This window comes from Grus americana, chromosome 31, assembly GCF_028858705.1.
Source record: "Grus americana isolate bGruAme1 chromosome 31, bGruAme1.mat, whole genome shotgun sequence".
Lineage (NCBI taxonomy): Eukaryota > Metazoa > Chordata > Aves > Gruiformes > Gruidae > Grus > Grus americana.
In genome coordinates, this window is record NC_072882.1 from 1,226,628 (window position 1) to 1,245,554 (window position 18,927).

General features: G+C 54.8%; 1 protein-coding gene across 2 annotated transcripts; it reads left to right on the top strand.

Moving 5' to 3' along the window:
* The first annotated feature begins 78 nt into the window (after window positions 1-78).
* On the top strand, window positions 79-18,242 carry TFCP2 (transcription factor CP2). Of its 2 annotated transcripts, none has more exons than XM_054807234.1 (15): window positions 79-391; window positions 5,834-5,985; window positions 6,589-6,665; window positions 6,997-7,102; window positions 7,269-7,375; window positions 8,046-8,198; window positions 10,486-10,596; window positions 11,381-11,469; window positions 11,973-12,021; window positions 12,532-12,625; window positions 13,273-13,363; window positions 14,305-14,411; window positions 15,614-15,756; window positions 16,435-16,486; window positions 16,618-18,242. In XM_054807234.1, exons 1-15 carry the CDS (start codon window positions 270-272, stop codon window positions 16,653-16,655), a joined length of 1,491 nt encoding a protein of 496 aa, XP_054663209.1. In that variant the 5' UTR covers window positions 79-269; the 3' UTR covers window positions 16,656-18,242. The 2 variants fall into 2 exon arrangements, with proteins under 2 accessions (XP_054663209.1, XP_054663208.1); XM_054807233.1 differs by having other exon boundaries at window positions 80-391; window positions 11,973-12,051.
* Window positions 18,243-18,927: the final 685 nt, after the last annotated feature.

Sequence of the window (18,927 nt, forward strand, 5' to 3'; positions counted from 1 at the left end):
TTGGGGTGTTTGGGGGCCGCAGGGTCCGGGGGGGCCGCAGCAGCCTGGGGGGGGTGGGGGGGGACTCGGGGGTGCCCAGGCCAGGAGGGGGTCCCCGAGGGGCAGCGGGTGGGGGGGGGCTCGGTGCCCCCAGGAGAAGAGAGGAGCGACCTCACCTCTGCGGAGAGCGGTGACACGCCGGGGCGCCCGCCGAGGAGCCCCCGCTGCCCTCCTCCACGGGGGACGCAGCCCCCCAGGCCGGGGCCGGTGCCCCGTGCCGGTGGGTGAGGATGGCCTGGGCCCTGAAGCTGCCGCTGGCGGACGAGGTGATCGAGTCCGGGCTGGTGCAGGACTTCGACGCCAGTTTGTCGGGTATCGGCCAGGAGCTGGGCGCTGGGGCCTACAGCATGAGGTAGGTGGGGTGCTGGGGAGAGGGCCCCCCCCCCACACCACCCTGGGGGGCTCGGGGGGGGCTGAGGAGCCCCAGAATGCGGCTGAAGGGGAGGGGGGGGGGACCCCCGCTCTGCTCTCAGGTCTTTGGCCTCTTCCTTTGGTTTTACAGGGCGTACCGTGATCGCCCCAGGAGCGGTACTTCGCCCTAAATAATTCCCCTCCCGGAGGAACACCGGCACGGTGGTTTTTTGGGTCAGAGCAGCTCCGTCCTCCTGACTCGGAGCTAAACCGGGGGCAGAGGAGAGGAGCAGGACCCCCGCGGGGGTTGTACCAGCCCGCGCGTGAGGTGTCGGACTGGACGGGCTCTGCCGAGTCGGGCTGCCAGCGGCCGCGCGTTTCCTCGCCACCGTCCTTGATTAATTAGCTCCATCGTGGGCCGGTGCAGAGCCGGTGCCATCTGCGAGAGAGCTGCCTTGGTGTAATTTGGGGTGAGAGCTTTCTTAGTTCAAATGCGACTTCTGTTCCGCTCGTTTTCATCCTGGGATCCCCCTGGGCTGGAAGCGAGGAGGGAGGATGAGCTGGATCCCTCTCCGCAGACCCGAGGCAGGAGCTGGGCAGGCGGTGAAGAAGGGTCTGGAGGTTGGGGCTGAGGTTTTAAGCCCTCCAGGAGGAGGAACGGGAGAGACGTGGCGTTGGACAGCCGGGTGGAGAAGGCGGCTGAGATGCTTGGGGAAAGCTGGCTTGGAGGTGTGAAGCTGGAGGAAGTTGTTCTGGTTTTCCCTCCGGCGCAGAGATGCGGCCAGAAAAAGTTCAGATAAACACTGGGAGGTGTCCTTGGCCTCTCCTCCCCACGCCAGAGGATGCCTTGATGCCAGACTGGGCTTTCTGAGGGTTCTGTGGTTGGAAATGGTAAATGTCAGAATTAAAAATGACCCATCGGGTGGTTGCTCACGGTAAAACAGGCTGGGAAGCAACTTCCAGCCCGCTGCCCTTTTCCAGGGGATGTGGAAGAGCAGCTCTTCTCATCCACCCGCCGTCCTCCTTTCCAGGGATAAGGAGAGGCAGCACCTTCCCAAAGTCATCCCTGACCGCTGTCAGGATCTGTCACAACCTTTGGGGTTTAAGTGCAGCAGTTGGAAAAAAACCAACTCAACATCTGTCTCCTCTCCCGAGCGCTGACTGGCAGCTTTTTGGGGGAGGGATTCCTCCTGCGTTACCTTTGATGGGGAGGGAGGGATTGACTTTCCAATTTAATGTGCGCAGGGGAGGTCCAGCTTTGCTCTGGGGGATGTCATGAACTTCGAAGCTCCTTTTCCTCCCCTTTCCCCTTCCTTTTGGGTCCTGTGCACAAACGCTCCCCTCTCGGGGTTAGCAAAGGTGTCGTGGATCGTCTTAACATGTCGACTTGCCTCCATGGAGGCAAATCCCGTTGGTCGTGCATCAAAGTTTTAATTGCACGAGGAAATCTTAACGGCTGCGAGCTTTGAAGCTGTTACATCCTTTACCTACCACGGCTGACCCGCCTGGGCACCGGCGGTTCAAGCGGAGGTTTCCCGAGGCTGCGGCTCTGCACGTCCCCGTTGCCGTGCACCAAACCGGCCGCGAAGCTTTTCCCCGCCGATATTACCGGTGCAAAAGGGCTTCGAGCTCCGTGCTGGTGGCGCGGTGGCTGTGCCGCTGCCGAGCTGCGCTCTCTGCGAGACTCGCTTGGCCGTCTGAAACCCGACTCTCTTTTTCGGAGACTTTTCTTGACCTACGCCACCCGTAAATAGAGCGTGTGCCCCCGTAGGTGAGCGTGCCGACCTTCCTGTCCTGACATCTGACATTTTCTCTCGTGTCGCGGGAAGGGAGGGAAAAGTTTCGCCAGGGGCTTTGGGTTTTGAGTGTGTTTGTGGCTTTTTTTGTGCCCGCGGGGGTTTTCTGTTTTCATCTCTTCTCCCTATGGAAGAGGCACGTTACTGCTGTGGGAACGAGTGCTGGTAGGTGGTGGTTGCTCGGGCCGGAAGCTTTTTCTCGTTTGAGTTGCACGGTAGGATTGCGCTTTGCGTTTGGTAACGAACCTGGATTCTTGGCGTTGCTGTTGTTCCCTGGAATTGGGTTTTTTAGGAGAGCGGAGGTGGCTTTGGACGCCATGATCGGGCATTGGCTGAATACTTCCATCCGCAGAGGTTTTCTGTAATTATTTCTTTCCCCTCTTTTCCAGGCGATTCTCTCCCACCCCAGAACCAGAGGCCTTGAGTGAAGTGTCCTTCCCTAAAATAGGTTAAATTACACAGTGAAATATTCTTTGTTTTTAAAGGGAGGTGTGTCCCCAGGCGTTGCAGGAACTTCTCCAGGTGCTTCTGGAGCAGGCAGGACCCTGCGTGGGTTTGTCTGAAGAAAAATCCTCGGTTTGGCCGCGTTGGGCGTCAGGGGGATGTCGCTCGTGGGACGTCATTGCAGGTCGTGGCCGTGGCTGCGGCGTTTTGCTGCCGTTTGCTTGTGGCTGAGGTTGTTCTTCCCCCGGAGATGCTGTGAAGACGCCGGGCCCAGGACCTGCTGAGCTTTCCCTTGCTGTTTTCTAACCACGCCGCCTCTATAAATATTTAATTTCTTATTGCGCCCTGCAACGCGTAAAGCTGACCCTAAAACCTGGGTCCTATAGCACAGAAACGTAACGGCGGCGGAACGACCGCAGGTCCCAGCCGAAGGATTGGCAGGGCGTCGCAGCGATGATCTCCCAACCTGTGCGCGCGGAGTTGCACTGAAAGCAGCTCTGCTTGCAAAAGGAAACCGTCGTTTGCTCGACGGTTATTCCGGATTAATTGGGTTGGACTCGTGTTCCAGGGGTGTCACTACCCGAAGGGGATTTTTGCCCTTTTAAACGTGGGGTTTGGCGTCTCAGCAGCTTGTGATTTTTTTTTTTTTAAATTTTTTTTTTTTTCAGCAGACCGCCACGCTGTGTAACGGTGATCCAGCATCGCGTGAGAGCTCTGCACGCATGGGAAAAGCGAGAGAAAGCCGGGATGACGGCCAGGCGCTGGTTTTCCGTGCGGGGAGGTTGCGGTCAGGCGTTGATTCTTTCTCATCCAAATTGGTTTTGTGCGAAACAAAGCAAAAACTGGGGTGTGCCGAGGCCGCAGCATCGCTGTGTCAAAGCCTACGAGGAAAACAAGCGCTTGCGCACGCAGAAGCGCATCCTGCGTTCGTCCAGCTGCCCGGAGAATTTGTGCAGGGCGCAGCCTTTAAATTAATTAAAAATTTTCCCGTCTGTCTTACGGGGATCGGTAACATCCGCGCTTCGTCCTGCCCCAGCAGCCTGCTCGGGCGAGGAATCCTTCTGCGGGAGGAAACACTGGCCCTCTGCTAATGAGATGGAGCTGAGGGAAGTTCGTCCTCTGGGTTGTGTAATTTGCCTAATTGCGTACACGTGCCTTGATGCCGAGACTGGGGCATCGGCGCAGCTCTGTAACGTCTGATAAGTTGGGATTTGGGTGGGGAAGGGCTCTCCCGCTCGGGTTTGGGCAGCAGCGATAGGTGTTACTGCCCAGCACTGGAGGAAGGGTGGATGTTTAGTCTCGAGACCAAAGGGTTAAAGCCCTGTTAGGGTGGGAGCTGGTATTGAGCCAGAAAAATCCAGTTTTTTCCTTGGGAAAGGTTTTTAATGTTCAACTAAAGAAAAAAAAAAAAAAGCCGATTTAACTCCTCCTTCCTTGCAATTCTGTGAGCCCAAAGCCTGTAACAGGAGGGGCAGGCGACCTGACTTCATCAGCGCTTAGTGCTTCGTTATCGCCCTTCAGAGGGACCCGAGTAGCTCCATTCCTGCGCCGCGTTTCACCTGGCCCCGGCAGCCGATCCACAGCTCTGCGGTTGCGTCCGTGCCGCTCGAGCGTGTTCGCTCCAGGCTCTGCTTGTGCGGATGAGTGGGAGGATGTTCTGGTTTATGAACTAAGGAGTAATTGCTCTTGGCCATTGTTATGGCTCAAAACAACTGCTGAGAGTCAGCTTCTGAAACAATTTCTATTAAATACGTGTCCGTACACTCAAGGTGATCACTGATGGGGTTTAAAGTAACGTTATTCAACAAGTTCTTGTTGCCACGTGGCTTTCTGAGTGTGGAAAAGTGTCCGAGTTTGCAGGGGAATGGAGACGGTGAGCGTTTTGCATAGTTGCAATGACCTGGAGCCATTCTTCTCCCAGGAAAAGTTGGTACCGCGGGGCTTGGGCACCCTCGCTGTGCCCAGCACCCCGAGGATGACGAGCCCAGGCTCGTGCTGGCTCAGTGCTGCTCTCTGTGGCGCGGTGCGGAGCTCCCGCACGACTCCTCTCGTGTAACCTGATGGCCGGGAAGGTGCTTGGGCTGTTGCGGGTTAGTGGTTTGTGGTGGAGCCATCCTGATGGCTCCCTGGGGCAGTTCCTCCTGCCCTTAAGCGCAGGCTGGGCAGGAGTCGCGGTGGGTTTTGGCAGACTGTGAGGTGTAAAAGAGGTGCCTGTGGTTGCTTCGGACACCCGGCTCTGGTTTCTCGCACGTCCCGTGGCGTGGGGACCCACGGCATAGGCTGTGCTGCCCGTGCCATGCAGCATCTTCTGAGCTCCGTGGGCAGCCCGAGCTCTCGGTTTGGGTCCGGGCTGGCTGGTTGTGTGGTGCTCAGCAAAAGGGCTCTTGGGTCTGGGGGCTTGTCGATGAGTTTGGGGAAAACTTGAGGGGTCCACCTCATGCCAGAAGGGCTCTTTCCGTGTCGGAGCCTGCACTGAGGTGCTTGTGTGTGTCGCGTAGCAGGTTACGGCTGCGGGAGGGAGGGTTTGGTGCTCTGACCGTGCCTCCGCCGCGTCCGATGTGCCCCGAGGTCTCTGCCTCCCGTTTCACCAGGACAGTGCGGGACTTTTGCAAGCGCAGAGGAGGCGATGGCGAAAAATTTGGTGACCTTGACGCGAGTGAGACTTCATTCAAATTCCTGCCAAGCCTCTCCTGGAGGGTAAACGAGCTCCTGGCCGCTCTGCTTGGGGCAGGGGAAGGGTTAGGGGCCGGTGTGGTGGCGGAGGCGAGCAGGCCGGTACTGCGAGGAAGAGGACGGGTGTTTATCGGCGCAACACGGATGTCGTTCTGCGTGCGGCTGTCTTTGCAGCAGCTCTGCGCCGATATACAAGTGGTGCAGGAGTCGTGTGCCGGAGGAGCTGGGCTTCAGTCTGAAACACAAACCCTGTTGTCTCTCAGCATCGAAGCAAGAAACGTGTGAGGTTTGGGTGGATGGGGGGACTAATTTGAAAACAGCTTTGGCGAGAGCAGATGTCAGGTCCTCTTCTCAGACTACTCAGTCTGCTTTAATGCTCCTTTGCAGTTCTGCAGAGAGATGTCAGGGTGTGTGCTTTTTTTTTAACTAAAAAAAAAGCTGAAATCTCTTCCTAGGAGGAGGAACTCAATCCCAAACACGTCATCTCTCTGTAGCCAGAGCTGAAATGAATCTGACACATCTCTTTGCAGTGACGTCCTTGCCCTGCCCATCTTCAAGCAGGAAGAATCGAGTTTGCCTCCTGAAAACGAGAACAAAATTCTGCCTTTCCAGTATGTGCTGTGTGCCGCCACTTCCCCCGCCGTCAAACTCCACGATGAAACGCTCACGTATCTCAACCAAGGTGAGAGAAGCCTTGTGCCCTCCGCCGGCCATGTGCGGCCTCCTGTAAACCCCCTAAAAAATAAAATTCTGCCTTTAAAATTTCCCCTTGGGAATGGAAAACTCCTCAATAGTAAACCCCAGATTGCTGCTGTTGGGAAGCACCGCCTCCTTCGCCTTGCTGCCTGCCCTCTGCTTACAGCGGTGAATCACCTGTAGGATTTAACCTAATTAAAATCTGCGCAGTGTAAGGTGATTAACTGGTGTATCCGTGCTGGGGTGCTCTGCAGCGAGTGTGTTTTACAGGTTCGAGCTGTACCCGGTGCTTTCAGGTAGAACTGGAAGATCAGGGTTGGTGACCTGAGCCAGACGAAGCTTGTGTAATCGATTTCTTCCCTGGTCTTGGGTTAATAAAGATAATTCCTGGAAAGTGCTGCTGTTTGTTCCTGGGGAGGGGTGACAGAGCTGTGGCTCTTAACGGCTCGTGCGACCCCTTGCTAAAACGTGGCAAGAAGATCGAGTGGCATGTCGAGCGTGGCAGCCAAAGATGTCAGAATGCCAGAGGAGGGGTGGCAGCGAAGGTCCGTCCCCGACTAAGCGCGAGGTGCCCTTGTCCTTCCCTCAGGGCAGTCCTATGAAATCCGGATGCTGGACAACAGGAAAATCGGGGAGCTCCCAGAGATAAATGGAAAACTGGTAAAGGTAAGCGGAGAGCGCGGGTACACACGTCCAGCCGCTCCATAGCGAGGTCTTGTCCTCTGTGATGACGTGTGGGTGATAGGTCTGGCTCGGTTGGGGGTTTATTTTCCCGTTCCCCTTCTCCCACCTTGTTGAGACCAGCCTGGCTGGTGGTGTCCAGCCAGTGTCACATCTCTCGCATTTCTCTCCCAAGGGTCCTTCTGGGCTTTTCTTTTCTTGCTTTGGCTTTTCCACGAAGCCTTCAGGCCCCTCTGTGACCGGGAGATGCCTGGCAGCTTGAAGACTGTCCGGTTTCCCGGGAAAGCTCCTGCCACCGACTGTTTCTCTCCTCTAGAGCATTTTCCGGGTGGTGTTTCATGACCGGCGGCTGCAGTACACGGAGCATCAGCAGCTGGAGGGCTGGCGGTGGAACAGGCCTGGGGACAGGATACTGGACATAGGTGAGTCCCCGTGGCAGCACCCTGGCTGCGGCTGGAGGAGATGCGGGTGCTTGAAGGTGCTGTCATGATTCTGCGCTTTGAGAGACGTGGTTGGTTCTGTACGTTCCATGTGAATCTCTTCGTCCTACTACAAACCACAGCTCGTTCTCCGTGTGTGCCCCTGCAGATATCCCAATGTCCGTGGGAATCATTGACCCTAGAGCAAACCCAACCCAGCTCAATACGGTGGAGTTCCTTTGGGATCCTTCAAAAAGGACTTCTGTGTTTATCCAGGTAAAAGAGGAAAAGTGGGGAAACTCCTGTTGTGGGGGTCTAGGGGGAAAAAATAAGTCTTCCAAAGGGGAAGATGATGATTTTTTTTTTTAACTCGGAGCACTGAAATAGCAGCTAGGTGCTACAGTGGTGGAAGGATGTCAACTAAAATACACCCTACGTCCTGCCTCAAGCAACGGAAGGAGCAGCAGTTCACGCGTTAGCAAGGCACAGGCACAGTTGACCACCAATAAGTTGTTTTACACGTTTTTGTGGTGGTTTAGGTCCCGCTGGATTTGCAATTTGGGTCTCCATCCTGCTTAGGTGCTTTTGCACATCTTGCCAGCCGCCTAAAACACCTCGTGGAAGTCTGGCCTTCCCGCCTGGAATAACAGGCTGCAGCATGTGGAGGCTGGCGCAGCCAAAGTCTCTGCCCTGCTAATCCAGGGCTTGCTTGTAACAGTAGGAGGTTGCAAAACTTGGAAGAATGTGGCTCCACCTCCGCCGTGGCATCTCCTTAACCCCTTAATGCTGGGGGTACTCCCTGTGGGCCCATCCCAGCTCCGTATTTCGCCCTTCTCACCGGGCTGCCCATTATGTGAGCGCTGTCCTGGCTCCCACAAGGGGAATGGGAAGTTTGGGGTCAAACACGGCAGAGTTACTAACCGCGGGATGCCTTGCCTTCCCCCAGGTTCACTGCATCAGCACGGAATTCACCATGCGGAAGCATGGAGGAGAGAAGGGGGTACCCTTTCGGGTCCAGATAGACACCTTTAAGGAGAACGAGAACGGGGAGTACACGGAGCACCTCCACTCTGCCAGCTGCCAGATCAAGGTCTTCAAGGTACCTCAGCCCGCCGATGGCCCCTCCCCGCTGGGAAACAAACGGGGAGTCAGTCTCGATTCCCGCTGCAGCCCCAGCGAATGTCACGGGTGCAGGACCGCGGCTGAGCTTGGCTGCAAAAGGGCCTCTCGGTCCTCCTGATCTTGCATTGCCGTTCTCTCCCTGGTTCCTCTCTGTCGATCAAGTCTGGGTGCCGTCGAGGCTACAAAACCAGTAAGCCAAGAACAATGTACAGGGAGAACGTGGGTTACATTGCCTCTGTCTGAAACCTCCCACGTTTGGTCTCGAGTCTTATCAGCTTGGGAGATCCTCCAAGGAGCTTTGGTGTCTGTCTGAACTCCTCGCTTTATTATTACGTGTTGCCGATGGTCCGTCTACATCTGATGGTCCGTCTGCATCCGGCCTCTCCCGCAGCGCAGGTGTCTGGTCCCTGTCGCAAATAGTTTGCGGAAACTCAAAGCCACGACCGGGTGGCGGCAGCCGCGGCACCACCGTGGCGTGGGCGGCTGAGAAGGGTCGTTCGTGCAGCAGCGCCCAGGTGTCGCGCCGCGGGGGCGGCTGTGCAGGGAATAAGTGGGGGTATGCCGTGCCCGGCGGGCGTATGCCGAGGTGGTCTCCGTTACCCCATCCTCCCCGTAACACCCCGCAAAATCTTATCTGTGGCTCCTCTCTTCTCCTCCCTTTAGGGACGCTTGGCACGGAGCGGGGCCGGTTGTCTGGCCGAGCGCCTGCGTTGCTTTGCAGTTGTGCCGTGAAGTTGCTGCGGGATATTGGGCAGCGTGCCCTGCTGCTGCTGGCTTGGCACCTTTCCCCTTCCCTCTCTTCTCTTTTGCCTGTTTGGATTATAGGATTTGGAAGGCAGGGGGGTGATTTGTTAGGGCTTGTTTGAGCTCTGGCTGGTATCTCGATGCAAATAGCCGAAGCGGATGGCTGCGGAGTTGGGAGTTAGGGGATGAGGCTGGTTCCAAACAAGCACCCGGAGGTGTCTCCGCTGCATTTCTGCTGAGCTTTAGCTCTTCGTGCCAGGGAATGGGGTTTTTCTTTTTTGGCTCTGACAACCTTGAACCAGGAAAACCCAGAGTGAAGCTGTAGCTCCCTGCAGAAGGTGGTCTCCGATGGTCTCAGCCTTATCTCCCACTCATTTGACGCAGCCGCTCCCCTGGGGTCAGGCCGCTTTTGGGGCGGCAGACAACAGCCCGCGCGTGTTTCCCCGTAAATGGAGGAGATCTGTTCGCCACAGGGTGTCCTTCGTGGGTTAACGTGATTCGGGCTCCTGCCCTGCTCTTTCCTTTCTCCCCTCTGCCCACCCCCCCAAAGCTGGGAGCATTTTGGTGCTTTCAAAATAGGTGCTGGGGGCCCCTTACCCACGCTGGTCGGTGTCTGGAGCGCACATCCTTTCTAGGAAAAGATAAGAGCAACCGTTAGATTTTCAAAGCACAGCTAAGCAGCACAGCTTGGAGCGTGGCGGTAGCTTGTTCAGGTCTCGGCTTTGCTGTCCACAGGAAAAGAGATTTGGAGATTTGGAGCTTGGGGGAGCAGGAATGCTGTGGTACCTGGCTGTGTTTGCAGTCCTAAAACTTCCCCGTGGGTGCCGCTCATCCGCTCAGGAGGCATCTGCATGTTGCAGGCAGCTGTGTTGGTCCACCGAAGCCAAATTCCTTCCGCTTGTGAGTGCAGGCAGAGACCGCGCATAGCCGAGTTTTAAGGGAATTTCTGTGGGGTTCTGCCGAGGGGAGCCCCGGGGAGCTTTGGTGGTTATAATGATGCTCTCTAACTTGCTGCTTTCTCTAGAGCTTTGAGTATTTAATAAAGGCAGCAAGTAAAATCATCTTAACCTCGCGTACAAGAGAGCGCACTGTTTTCCAAGGTCATGGCAAAGGCAAGGACGTAATCGAGCGCGCTTGTGTTCTGGTGCAGTTTGTGCCACTGAAATGCTGCCTCTCAAAGTGGCTGGTGAAGGTGCAGAAGACGCAGCTCAGATGTGTGAAACCGGCCTTTGTCCCCTCTGAGCCAGTGTCCTCCGAGAAAATGTTTCAGCTCCTTGTTCAGATGTTCTGGGCTCCATTTGGATCAGGATATTGGGGTTGTTACAGGAGTGATGCTGTTGTCGTAGTTAATTCTCTGTGCAGATAGTCCCAGCCCTCTTCCTTTTCCCTCTGTAAAGCAACAAGTGGGTGAGTAGAAGGATGAGTCACCTTTTCTGGTTCTTGCATTTCTTGCACATCTATTCAACCGCCTGCTGCCGCCCTTCCACGCTGCTCTTTTAACAGGAATATCTCCTTTTCAGCCCAAAGGAGCTGATCGGAAGCAGAAGACGGACAGGGAAAAGATGGAGAAGCGAACACCTCATGAGAAAGAGAAATACCAGCCTTCCTACGAAACGACGATACTCACAGAGGTGGGGTGCTCTTTCATGCAGCGACTGGTGTCGTCGTTTTAATGAAACCTGGCTTAACCTCGCTCGCAGGTGGCAAGGAACTGGCTGTTCTGCTGTGAAACGTTTGGCAAAGTTAATAGCTGCAAGACAAAAGCAAAATAAATTTTGTAGGCAGAGGAGGTGTTTCCTACTAGACCTGAAAAAGGGCTCTTGTGCCTGGAGATACGATGTTTTTTTCCCCACTGTAATAGATCATCTTGTAAAAGATTTTTACCTCTCCCTGCAAGCTTTGTTTCATCCAGGTGGCAACTGGCCACCAAGGTTGTGAGCTGGCAGAAAGCCCTGTTGTTTCCTCCCTCCGCTAGTGGAAAGCGTCGGGTCGATTAAAACGCAATTGTCTGAGGGGTCGGCGCTGAAAAGCGCTGGGGAAGGAGCCCTCGTCCTGCCCCGCGTGAATTTGGGGACGCTCGGGCTGGATCTGCTGCCTGGCTCGCGGTGCAGAGGTGCCCAGGCTGGCAGGTGCCGTGTGTGTCAGCCCGGTGCCAGAGCGACGGTGTAGATCCCGGATCTCTCTCCATTTGAATTGTGTGACTTTTGGCCTTTTGAGATTAAGAATCGCTAAATCTGAGCTTTGCGACCGTCTGCAGTGAATTGGCATGGCTTCTTTTAATCCCCTGCTTTATTCTTTAATTCTGTTTCATAGTCAGTTGTTGGTCAGCAAATAGCTGTTAACCTGTGCCGACCAGATCAGATGTGTGCGCTTGTTCAGAGCAATCCTGTGACTCTTCTGGCTTTTCCTTTCCAGTGTTCTCCCTGGCCAGAGATAACCTACGTCAACAACGCGCCATCCCCTGGCTTCAACAGTTCCCACAGCAGTTTTTCCATTGGCGAGGGGTAAGTCCGGAGGAGAAGCTGCCTAGCTATCGATTCCTGCCTTGCGTGAGAGATGGATGTGTCTGAGCTAGCGAAAGGAAGGGCTTGGTTCCAAGGCGTACGGGGGGGGTGGAAGCAGCCTAAGAGGCCGTGTCAGTGGCAGGGGGAAATAAAATTAAAGCCCTTGAAGCTGAGCACCGTTACCTTTCCTGGCTGCGGCAAAGCTCGGCTCTTGCATGAGAAGCCTGCGTGCGTTCGATCAGCAGTTCAGCTTCCGGCCAGCTTCGCTCTGCCTTTCCCCATCGCGTTAATCCTCCACCATAAACCGTTCGTTCTTGCAAAGTATCGCGCTGCGATGATGATGCTGTTGTCGTGGCCGCGTAGCTGTCCATCCCTGTGTTTCGGTGGTGTTTGTTATGGGAGCTGGAGGGTGGTGGTTGCTGCCTGCTGGGATCCGGTGCCGGAAGGGGAAGAGCGGCGCTAACCTCGTGTTCTGCTCTGTCTGGCTCTTTTCCCCAACCTAGCAATGGCTCTCCAAACCATCAGCCCGAGCCACCCCCTCCGATCGCAGATGTAAGTCACACCTCCGAGCTTATGCTTGTGGTAAGGATGGTGCACAGGTCAGAAAAAGGGGTTTTGGGATGGAGCGGGGGGGGGTTTGTGGGTGGCTGTACTTTGACGCGGAAGAGGCTGCTCTAGTTTACCATCTTTGGGGAGTGTTAACTTCTTTTTGAGTCCTCTTTGGAAAAAGAGGTGACAGGGTGAAAAATGACCAGCGCAGCCATGCGGAGCTGTGAGCGAGCATTTTGTAGCTTGCTGTGACCTTTACTTACTGCCTTGATCTTCACTCTGCTTTCCCCTTTGCTTCCTTCCTCTTTCTCTGTCCCTCTGAAGCCTTTTAAATCAAAACCTGTCCAGGGCTGCAGCCTTTATGGTGTGCGTGTGCTGCGAGCCTGGCACGCTCGGGTCTCGATTTAAGACTCTGATTATAAACACTGGCTGAGCTGACCTGTGCTCATTTCTCACTGGAAGTGGTTTCCACGTCACCTCTGAGGCTGTGACCCTTCTCTTCCTACGTTGCAGAACCTTTTGCCCACCAGCACACCCCAGGAGGCCCAGCAGTGGCTGCACCGAAACCGTTTCTCCACTTTTTCTCGGCTTTTCAGAAACTTCTCAGGTAGGTTCCGACATCCCCTCCGCGTCTGCCGCTTCTCTTTGCCGAGTCGCTCTGTCTCCTCTTGGTCCTGAGGCTGTCTTCATGTTACCGCCGCAAATATAAATGTTTGTGTTTGTGGTTTTTCTTTTTTTTTTTTTTAAATCTCGGGGTTTTTTGTAACACAGTAAAACTTGGCTTCCTGAAAGCTGTGTTCTTTGTTTCTGACCTCGCTCTCAACTGACAAAATAGTGGGGACTGGGGTGGTTTCTCTTCCAAGAGCTCGCAGCGCCCTCCGATCGTAAAACAAGCTGAGAAATGCTGATCTGGGGGAAAGCCCTGTGTGTAAAGAAATCCTTGGCGTTTATTTTCCTCTCCTTTCCTGGTGATACGATCCCTGTTATCCAGGGTCACCGAGGCGCTGGATAGCCGGCTGTAAATGATAGTGCGGGACACAGGGTTGCACTGAAAGACGCTCTTGCAAAACCAGTCTGGAAAAAAAAATCTTATGAGATTCCTTCTGGGGGGAAGCGGGAGGGGTTGTTAGAAACAATTTGAGAATGGGGTGAGCTCTGCGAGCGGGAGGGGGAGCTGGCGCAGCTGCGGTGCCCAGAGCCCCCTATTTGGGCTGGATTGGGTGACTTTCTTTCCTTTTTGATTTTTAAAACTAGGTGCAGACTTACTGAAGCTGACCAGAGAAGACGTTATCCAGATCTGTGGCCCTGCAGATGGCATCAGGCTCTTCAACGCGTTAAAAGGACGGTATGTTGTTTGCTTAAAAGCTGATCATGGATGGTAGGTAAATTGTATTTGTTTTAGCCTGTTTGCTTGGCTCTTGCTATTAGAGAGAACAGAGTTTCATTAACCTTCCTGAACCTCTTTCAGTCAAATTTGATAACTTAGCCAGCAAGGTAACCACTCCAGAGACAATTTGGGGAAGAAAATCCACGTGGGAGAGAAGCATTAGAAATGATCTTACTCTTTGAGTGTCAGAGAACCAAGCTGCGAGCCAGAAAGCCCTGCCGATACAGTACTCGTTCCCTCCGTCCTCTGAACCACTTCTCGGTGGAATTACCTTCCCAGAGAGGGAATATTCCTTTGCACCTTTCCCTGAAGAAGCAGGGACTGGCGTTTAACTCGCCTCCTGTCTGAGCTGGAGCATTTCAGAAGGGGCTGCTGCAGCTGGGCAGAGAGGGACAGGGTGGGCTGTACCCCGGAGGGAAGGTCTGGGGAGGCATCGGCATGGCTGCGAAGCATTCCAGGGGGTTAATGGACTGCCGCCGATGGCTCGGAGATAGCGGGGAAACGCGGTCACGCTGTGCTGGGGAGAAGGGCACAAAGGACGGGAGACTCTGTCGGCTTTTGCACTGCAAAATGAGACTGAACGAGAAGGAACGGGCGTGTTATCGGCAGAGCTCGGTCTGAACCTGCCGCTCTGTCCTTGGGAGCGAACCGTCCGATTTAGCTCCTCGGTAGCCAGCTGGCCACCGTGTCCCCATGCCGACTTCGTCCCCTTTTCGCAAAACGCTTTGTTGCATCAGCAAGGTGGGGACGACCATGACGGTTTTGCTTCGAGATGAGTTTGTCGACCTCCTCTTTTTCCTTCTGAGGATACTGGGGCGGGAAGAGCGTTGGCAAAGTGTCTGGAACGAGAGGTGTCCGTCAGCAAATCCGACGGCGTTCACTCACTGCTCTGTCCATAGGATGGTGCGGCCCAGACTGACCATCTACGTGTGCCAGGAGTCCCAGCAGCTGAGGGACCTCCAGCAGAAACACGAGGACGGGGACACCGTAACCAGTACTTTTTTTGGTAAGGGCTTTGAAGCCTGGCTGCGGGTACGTGGGCTTGGGTTGCTGCCGACAGGGCGAGGGGGGGAATTAACGGGGTTCAGCAAACAGAAACACGATGGGGGCTGTTTCCAGCCCCACTGCCCACAGCACTCAGCACCAGTTGCCTCCGATCCCCCCCGTCCCCACACTGCTGCCCCGTGCAGCAGCTCGAAGAGGGTCTGCGGCTTTTATTTTCAGCTGCTACAGCCTCGTGTTGGCTGCTGGCATTCTTGTCTCCTCACGTGCGAGCTCCCCTGTGACCTAACGCAGGCCCCGTACGCAAACCGAGGGGTTGTGCATGCTCTCCTTCGGCAAGGATGCCAAAAGATCGCGGCGAACCCTTTTTACTTGCCGTGGTCCTACCCAGCTGATTTCTCTCCTCGCCCGTCAAATGGGTGGCTACAGAATCTGAGTGTCGGCATGTTGCCTGCTCTGAGCCGACAAATGATAGCTCTTGTGAGAATCCAGCATTGCCCAGACAATGAGTGACCTACATTTGTGGAGCAGCCTGGCGCCGGTTTATCCGCTTCCATGATTGCAGCGGCAAGTGCAAAAGCAAACAGCTCGTCCTTTCCTTGCCCTGCTCCAATTTGGATCCTCTCGATCCCCACCCAGGACCTGCTGAGTGGGAGTGGGGGAACGAGGGGGGCTCTGGGGAGGTGCTTAGGGCAGCGTTTCCATCCTGCTGGGATTGAAAACCGCCAGGAATGGTACGAAACACTGCTCGCCTGATGCTAGTCAAAACAGAAGCTTTTTGGGACAAGGACTGCATAAATACAGAGCAAGCATTGCAGGACGCCGATGACAGCCAAGTTACTGTGGAGCTGATGCTTGTGTAGCTCGGGGCACGCCACAGCCGTGTAGCAAGAGCAGACACCAGACACGTTGCGGTTGCGTGTAGATTTAGCAGCTCGGGCTTGGAAAGATGATAGCTGCATGAGTCAGACGCACAGCGGGCGTTTAACCTGCTGAAAAGCAACACTCAGCAGACTGGCTGCGCACGGTCCCTTCTCAACGCGGCTGGGATATTCCTGGGCAGAGCGTGGCATGTTTGCGGTGCTCCCCGAAGCGTCTGCTCCCTAGGTTAAGCATGCCTGGCGCTAGCTGAAGCATCTCTGCATCCACGGTGTAGACGTGGAAGCTGCGCTCGGCGTCTAGCTGTAATAGTTCTTCTCCTTGCAGTGTACCACGCTATTTACCTGGAGGAACTGACGGCGGTGGAACTGACGGAAAAGCTGGCCCAGCTCTTCAGCATCTCTTCCCAACAGATCAGCCAGATTTACAAGCAAGGCCCGACGGGGATACACGTGCTGATCAGTGATGAGGTAACAGCCTCTGGGTGCTCCTTATTTTCGACCTCTTGCGCTGGGTTGCTTCAGCTGCTTGGTGTCTGATTGTGCTCTGAGCTCCGCTGCGGAGGTTCGCAGGACCCCGGCGAACGGCTCCCCTGGGCAGGTCTTCAGGAAGGGCCCCGCTCAGTCGCCTCCGGTTTCCAAAGGGTCGGAGTTAATTGTTGAAGCCTGTAGAGCCGAGGACGTTGGTGCTTGGGGGTGGTGCTCTGCTGCTGGGGGCACCTCGCTCAAACCCGTGGGGTTTATCAGGCATGAACGGCTCTCCCTGAGCTAGCCCAGGCTGCACGCACACCCTCCTTCGTGCTTGGGTTTCTTCTAGCTTTGCTGTAAAAAAACAGGGAGGGGAATTGCTGTGGGAGGACTTTGCTTTCAGACCCGCATCCCAGAATCTGATGGTTTCTCTCTTGGCTTGCTGGATTGGACCTTCAGTTCTGGAGAGCTGGAGGAAGGAATAAATATTTATGGCCGGTGCCTTTCCTACGTCCCAGAGCACTAAGCTCCTGCCTGAGCAGCTTCTAGCCCTTTCGGTACTCTAAATCAATGTTCATCCCTGAACGGCCGAACACAAAGCCTTCGCTTAGGGCTGTGAAGCGCTTCTGCTGTGTTTTAAATACAGCCTCAGACTGAACTGGCTTTTGTGGCTTCTTTCAGATGATACAGAACTTCCAAGATGAATCCTGTTTCGTTCTGGACACCATGAAAGGTGCGTAAATGCCCAGGTTCCATCTTGTATTTCCCTTCCGTGCTTCTTGGGGAGCTGCTCTGTCAGATGCGCTCGATCCAGCGGGTTCCTTTGCTGTTGCGGGTGGCTCATGAGCTTTGCTTCTTTTGCAGCTGAAACCAATGATAGCTACCACATCATCTTAAAATAGGAGGGGAGGGGATGAGGAAGACCCGCGATCCTCTCATCGCGCATGAAGACCCTTCACTTCCAGCACAAGGACACGAGCAGAGATCTGGAAACTCCTGGGCACCCTCTGGAAAGACCCTGAGCTGTCGGTTCCTCGGCCGTCTTTCTTGCAGGGAACCTCCTTGCTCTGACGGCATCTAAACGGCCGTTGATGGTAACGTGCTGCTTAATTGCTGAAGCTCTGAGGCTTGAAGTTGCCAGGTCGCAGCTCTCAGTAGAAATTTGCCGTTGGGACCTAAGACCTGCGTGAGGGCTTTTTTCTATGGCAGGCGCGCTCTGCTTTTCTGAGAGGCATCAGCTCCCGTGACGCTCGCGGACTGGCAAGAGAACATGAATTAAACTGGCCCAACAAAGCCAAGTGGCCCTCGGGCACGTGCTGAGCTGAGCAGGTCTCAAATCCGCTATGTACTGTGCTGCTGGAGTGGTAGGCTAGGGCCGGGAGGGATTTTCTTAAAAAGATTTTTGTTAAGCTTTCATTTAATATTACAACACATCTGTTAGACAAAGGCGGTGATTTCGTTTTTCTCCTCTCCACCCGCCCCGAAAATGGCATTGGCTGTGCGTGCGCAGGGGTGGTTGCGGTGCCGTCCTTCCTCCCTCGCGAGTGTAAGGTCGTCAGGAACTTTATATACAGATTTAGTGGTATAAAGCTGGAGCAAACCATGGAGTGAAGCAGAGTTGGATATAAAGAAATAGCTCATTAGCTTGGTCTGTGGGATTCTTTTCTGCGTGTTTTAGGGAGAAAACCAAAACTTAGCTGTCTCTGTTAAAAATTTGGAGCAATGTCTACCTGCTGCCTCATTTTCTGCCCCTGCATCCCCTGCCCAGTGTTGGGGCAGCTCCTGCGCTAAGGAGGAGGCAGACAGCAAGTTCAAAGGGTTATCGAAAGCCGTTGGACTTGATGGTGACGAAAGTGCCTCTGTGCAGGTTTCCAGAACAGCCCTGAAATCTCCAGGGTGAAGGAAATCCTGTTCCCTGTCCGTAACGTCCCCCAGTACAGACCGAGATCCCCGGGGTAATGCCTGCCTCAAACCAGCAGCGCTACCCGAGGACATTTTGAGCCAAAAAATAGGGGAAAAATACGATGTAAAGCAGGGCTCTTCTTTTTAAATAAGGCTGCAACGAGATCCAGCATGAGGCAGGTGATGTAGGTCCTGGCTCCGGCCGGGGAGGGCCCGTGGGGTGAGTGAAGGCACTGGTGGATGTGACAATCACGACAGCCATGTCCCTGCTGCTAAAATACAGCTGCTCTTCTGCGCTTGTAAGCCATAAAAGTTTCTGTTCCCATCTTCCTCAGCCAGCTGTCATCTTCTTGGAGGTGCAATCAAAATATCTAACGCAAATTAGAGCTGGTTCAGTCCTGGCCAAACCTTCCCATCCTTCACTGGCTCCCACAGCCGCTGCTTGTGACTCCGTTATTGTCCCCATCGCGTGTGACGCGTGTGCTTGCCCTGAGCTGCTGCGGGTGCTGCCCTGAGCTGCCAAAGCCTTGTAAATCGGTCGGGGGTAAAGATGCCAAGAAAAGTGATTTAAAAAATGGAATAATTTTGCTCGCTTCTCCCCATGAATGCCAAGGACCACCACCTTTGCAAGTGAAGATGCTCGTGTTCGGCCACTTGCCTTTTGTACGCATTTTGGTACCTCCAAATCACATCCAGTGATTGCAAAGATGTGTCTTTTAATCCTGGGTTTTTTTCTTTTTTTTCTTCCATTGGTATACGAGGAGTGTGATGAGCCCATACGGTAGTGACGTGGGCTGGGTAAATTTGTTATAGATGTTGCTGGGCACGCGCGGCTGATTTTTAAGCTATCGGATGAGGAAAATGCCGGCAAAGTGATTCGTCGCGCGTGGTGGCTCTGGGAGAATGAAAACCCCGAGGTGGATGGGGTAGCAACAGGCCAGTCCTTCCTGCAGCCCCGGTTGCTGGCTGGAAACAAGGGGGGAGACGAAGAGGTTGGAGGGAGGGGGGGGGGGATGAAGAGGATTTTTAATCCTATAACTTGACCTGCTTATTAGTTAATAACTCAGCTAATCCATAATCCAGGGGGGAAGCGCCGCGGCCGCTCGCTGAGCTCTCCTCGGTAGGAGCGTGGTGGAGGGGCTGCCGAGGTGAGTGCACGGGTCTCATGGAGGGGGGAAATGCCGAAGCGGGGAGACCCCCGGGGGAGGCTGCTCTGTCTCTTTGGGGCCCGCAGCCCTGCTCCGGCTTTGCTGTGGGAGCCTGGGGCAGAGG

What these genes read in the sequence shown, in the direction of transcription:
- TFCP2 (XM_054807233.1), top strand. Translation starts at nt 270, where the DNA reads ATGGCCTGGGCCCTGAAGCTGCCGCTGGCGGACGAGGTGATCGAGTCC. An exon ending in TAAATGGAAAACTGGTAAAG is followed by an intron (nt 6,666 to 6,996) that starts GTAAGCGGAGAG and finishes TCTCTCCTCTAG; the next exon opens with AGCATTTTCCGGGTGGTGTT. An exon ending in GGACTTCTGTGTTTATCCAG is followed by an intron (nt 7,376 to 8,045) that starts GTAAAAGAGGAA and finishes GCCTTCCCCCAG; the next exon opens with GTTCACTGCATCAGCACGGA.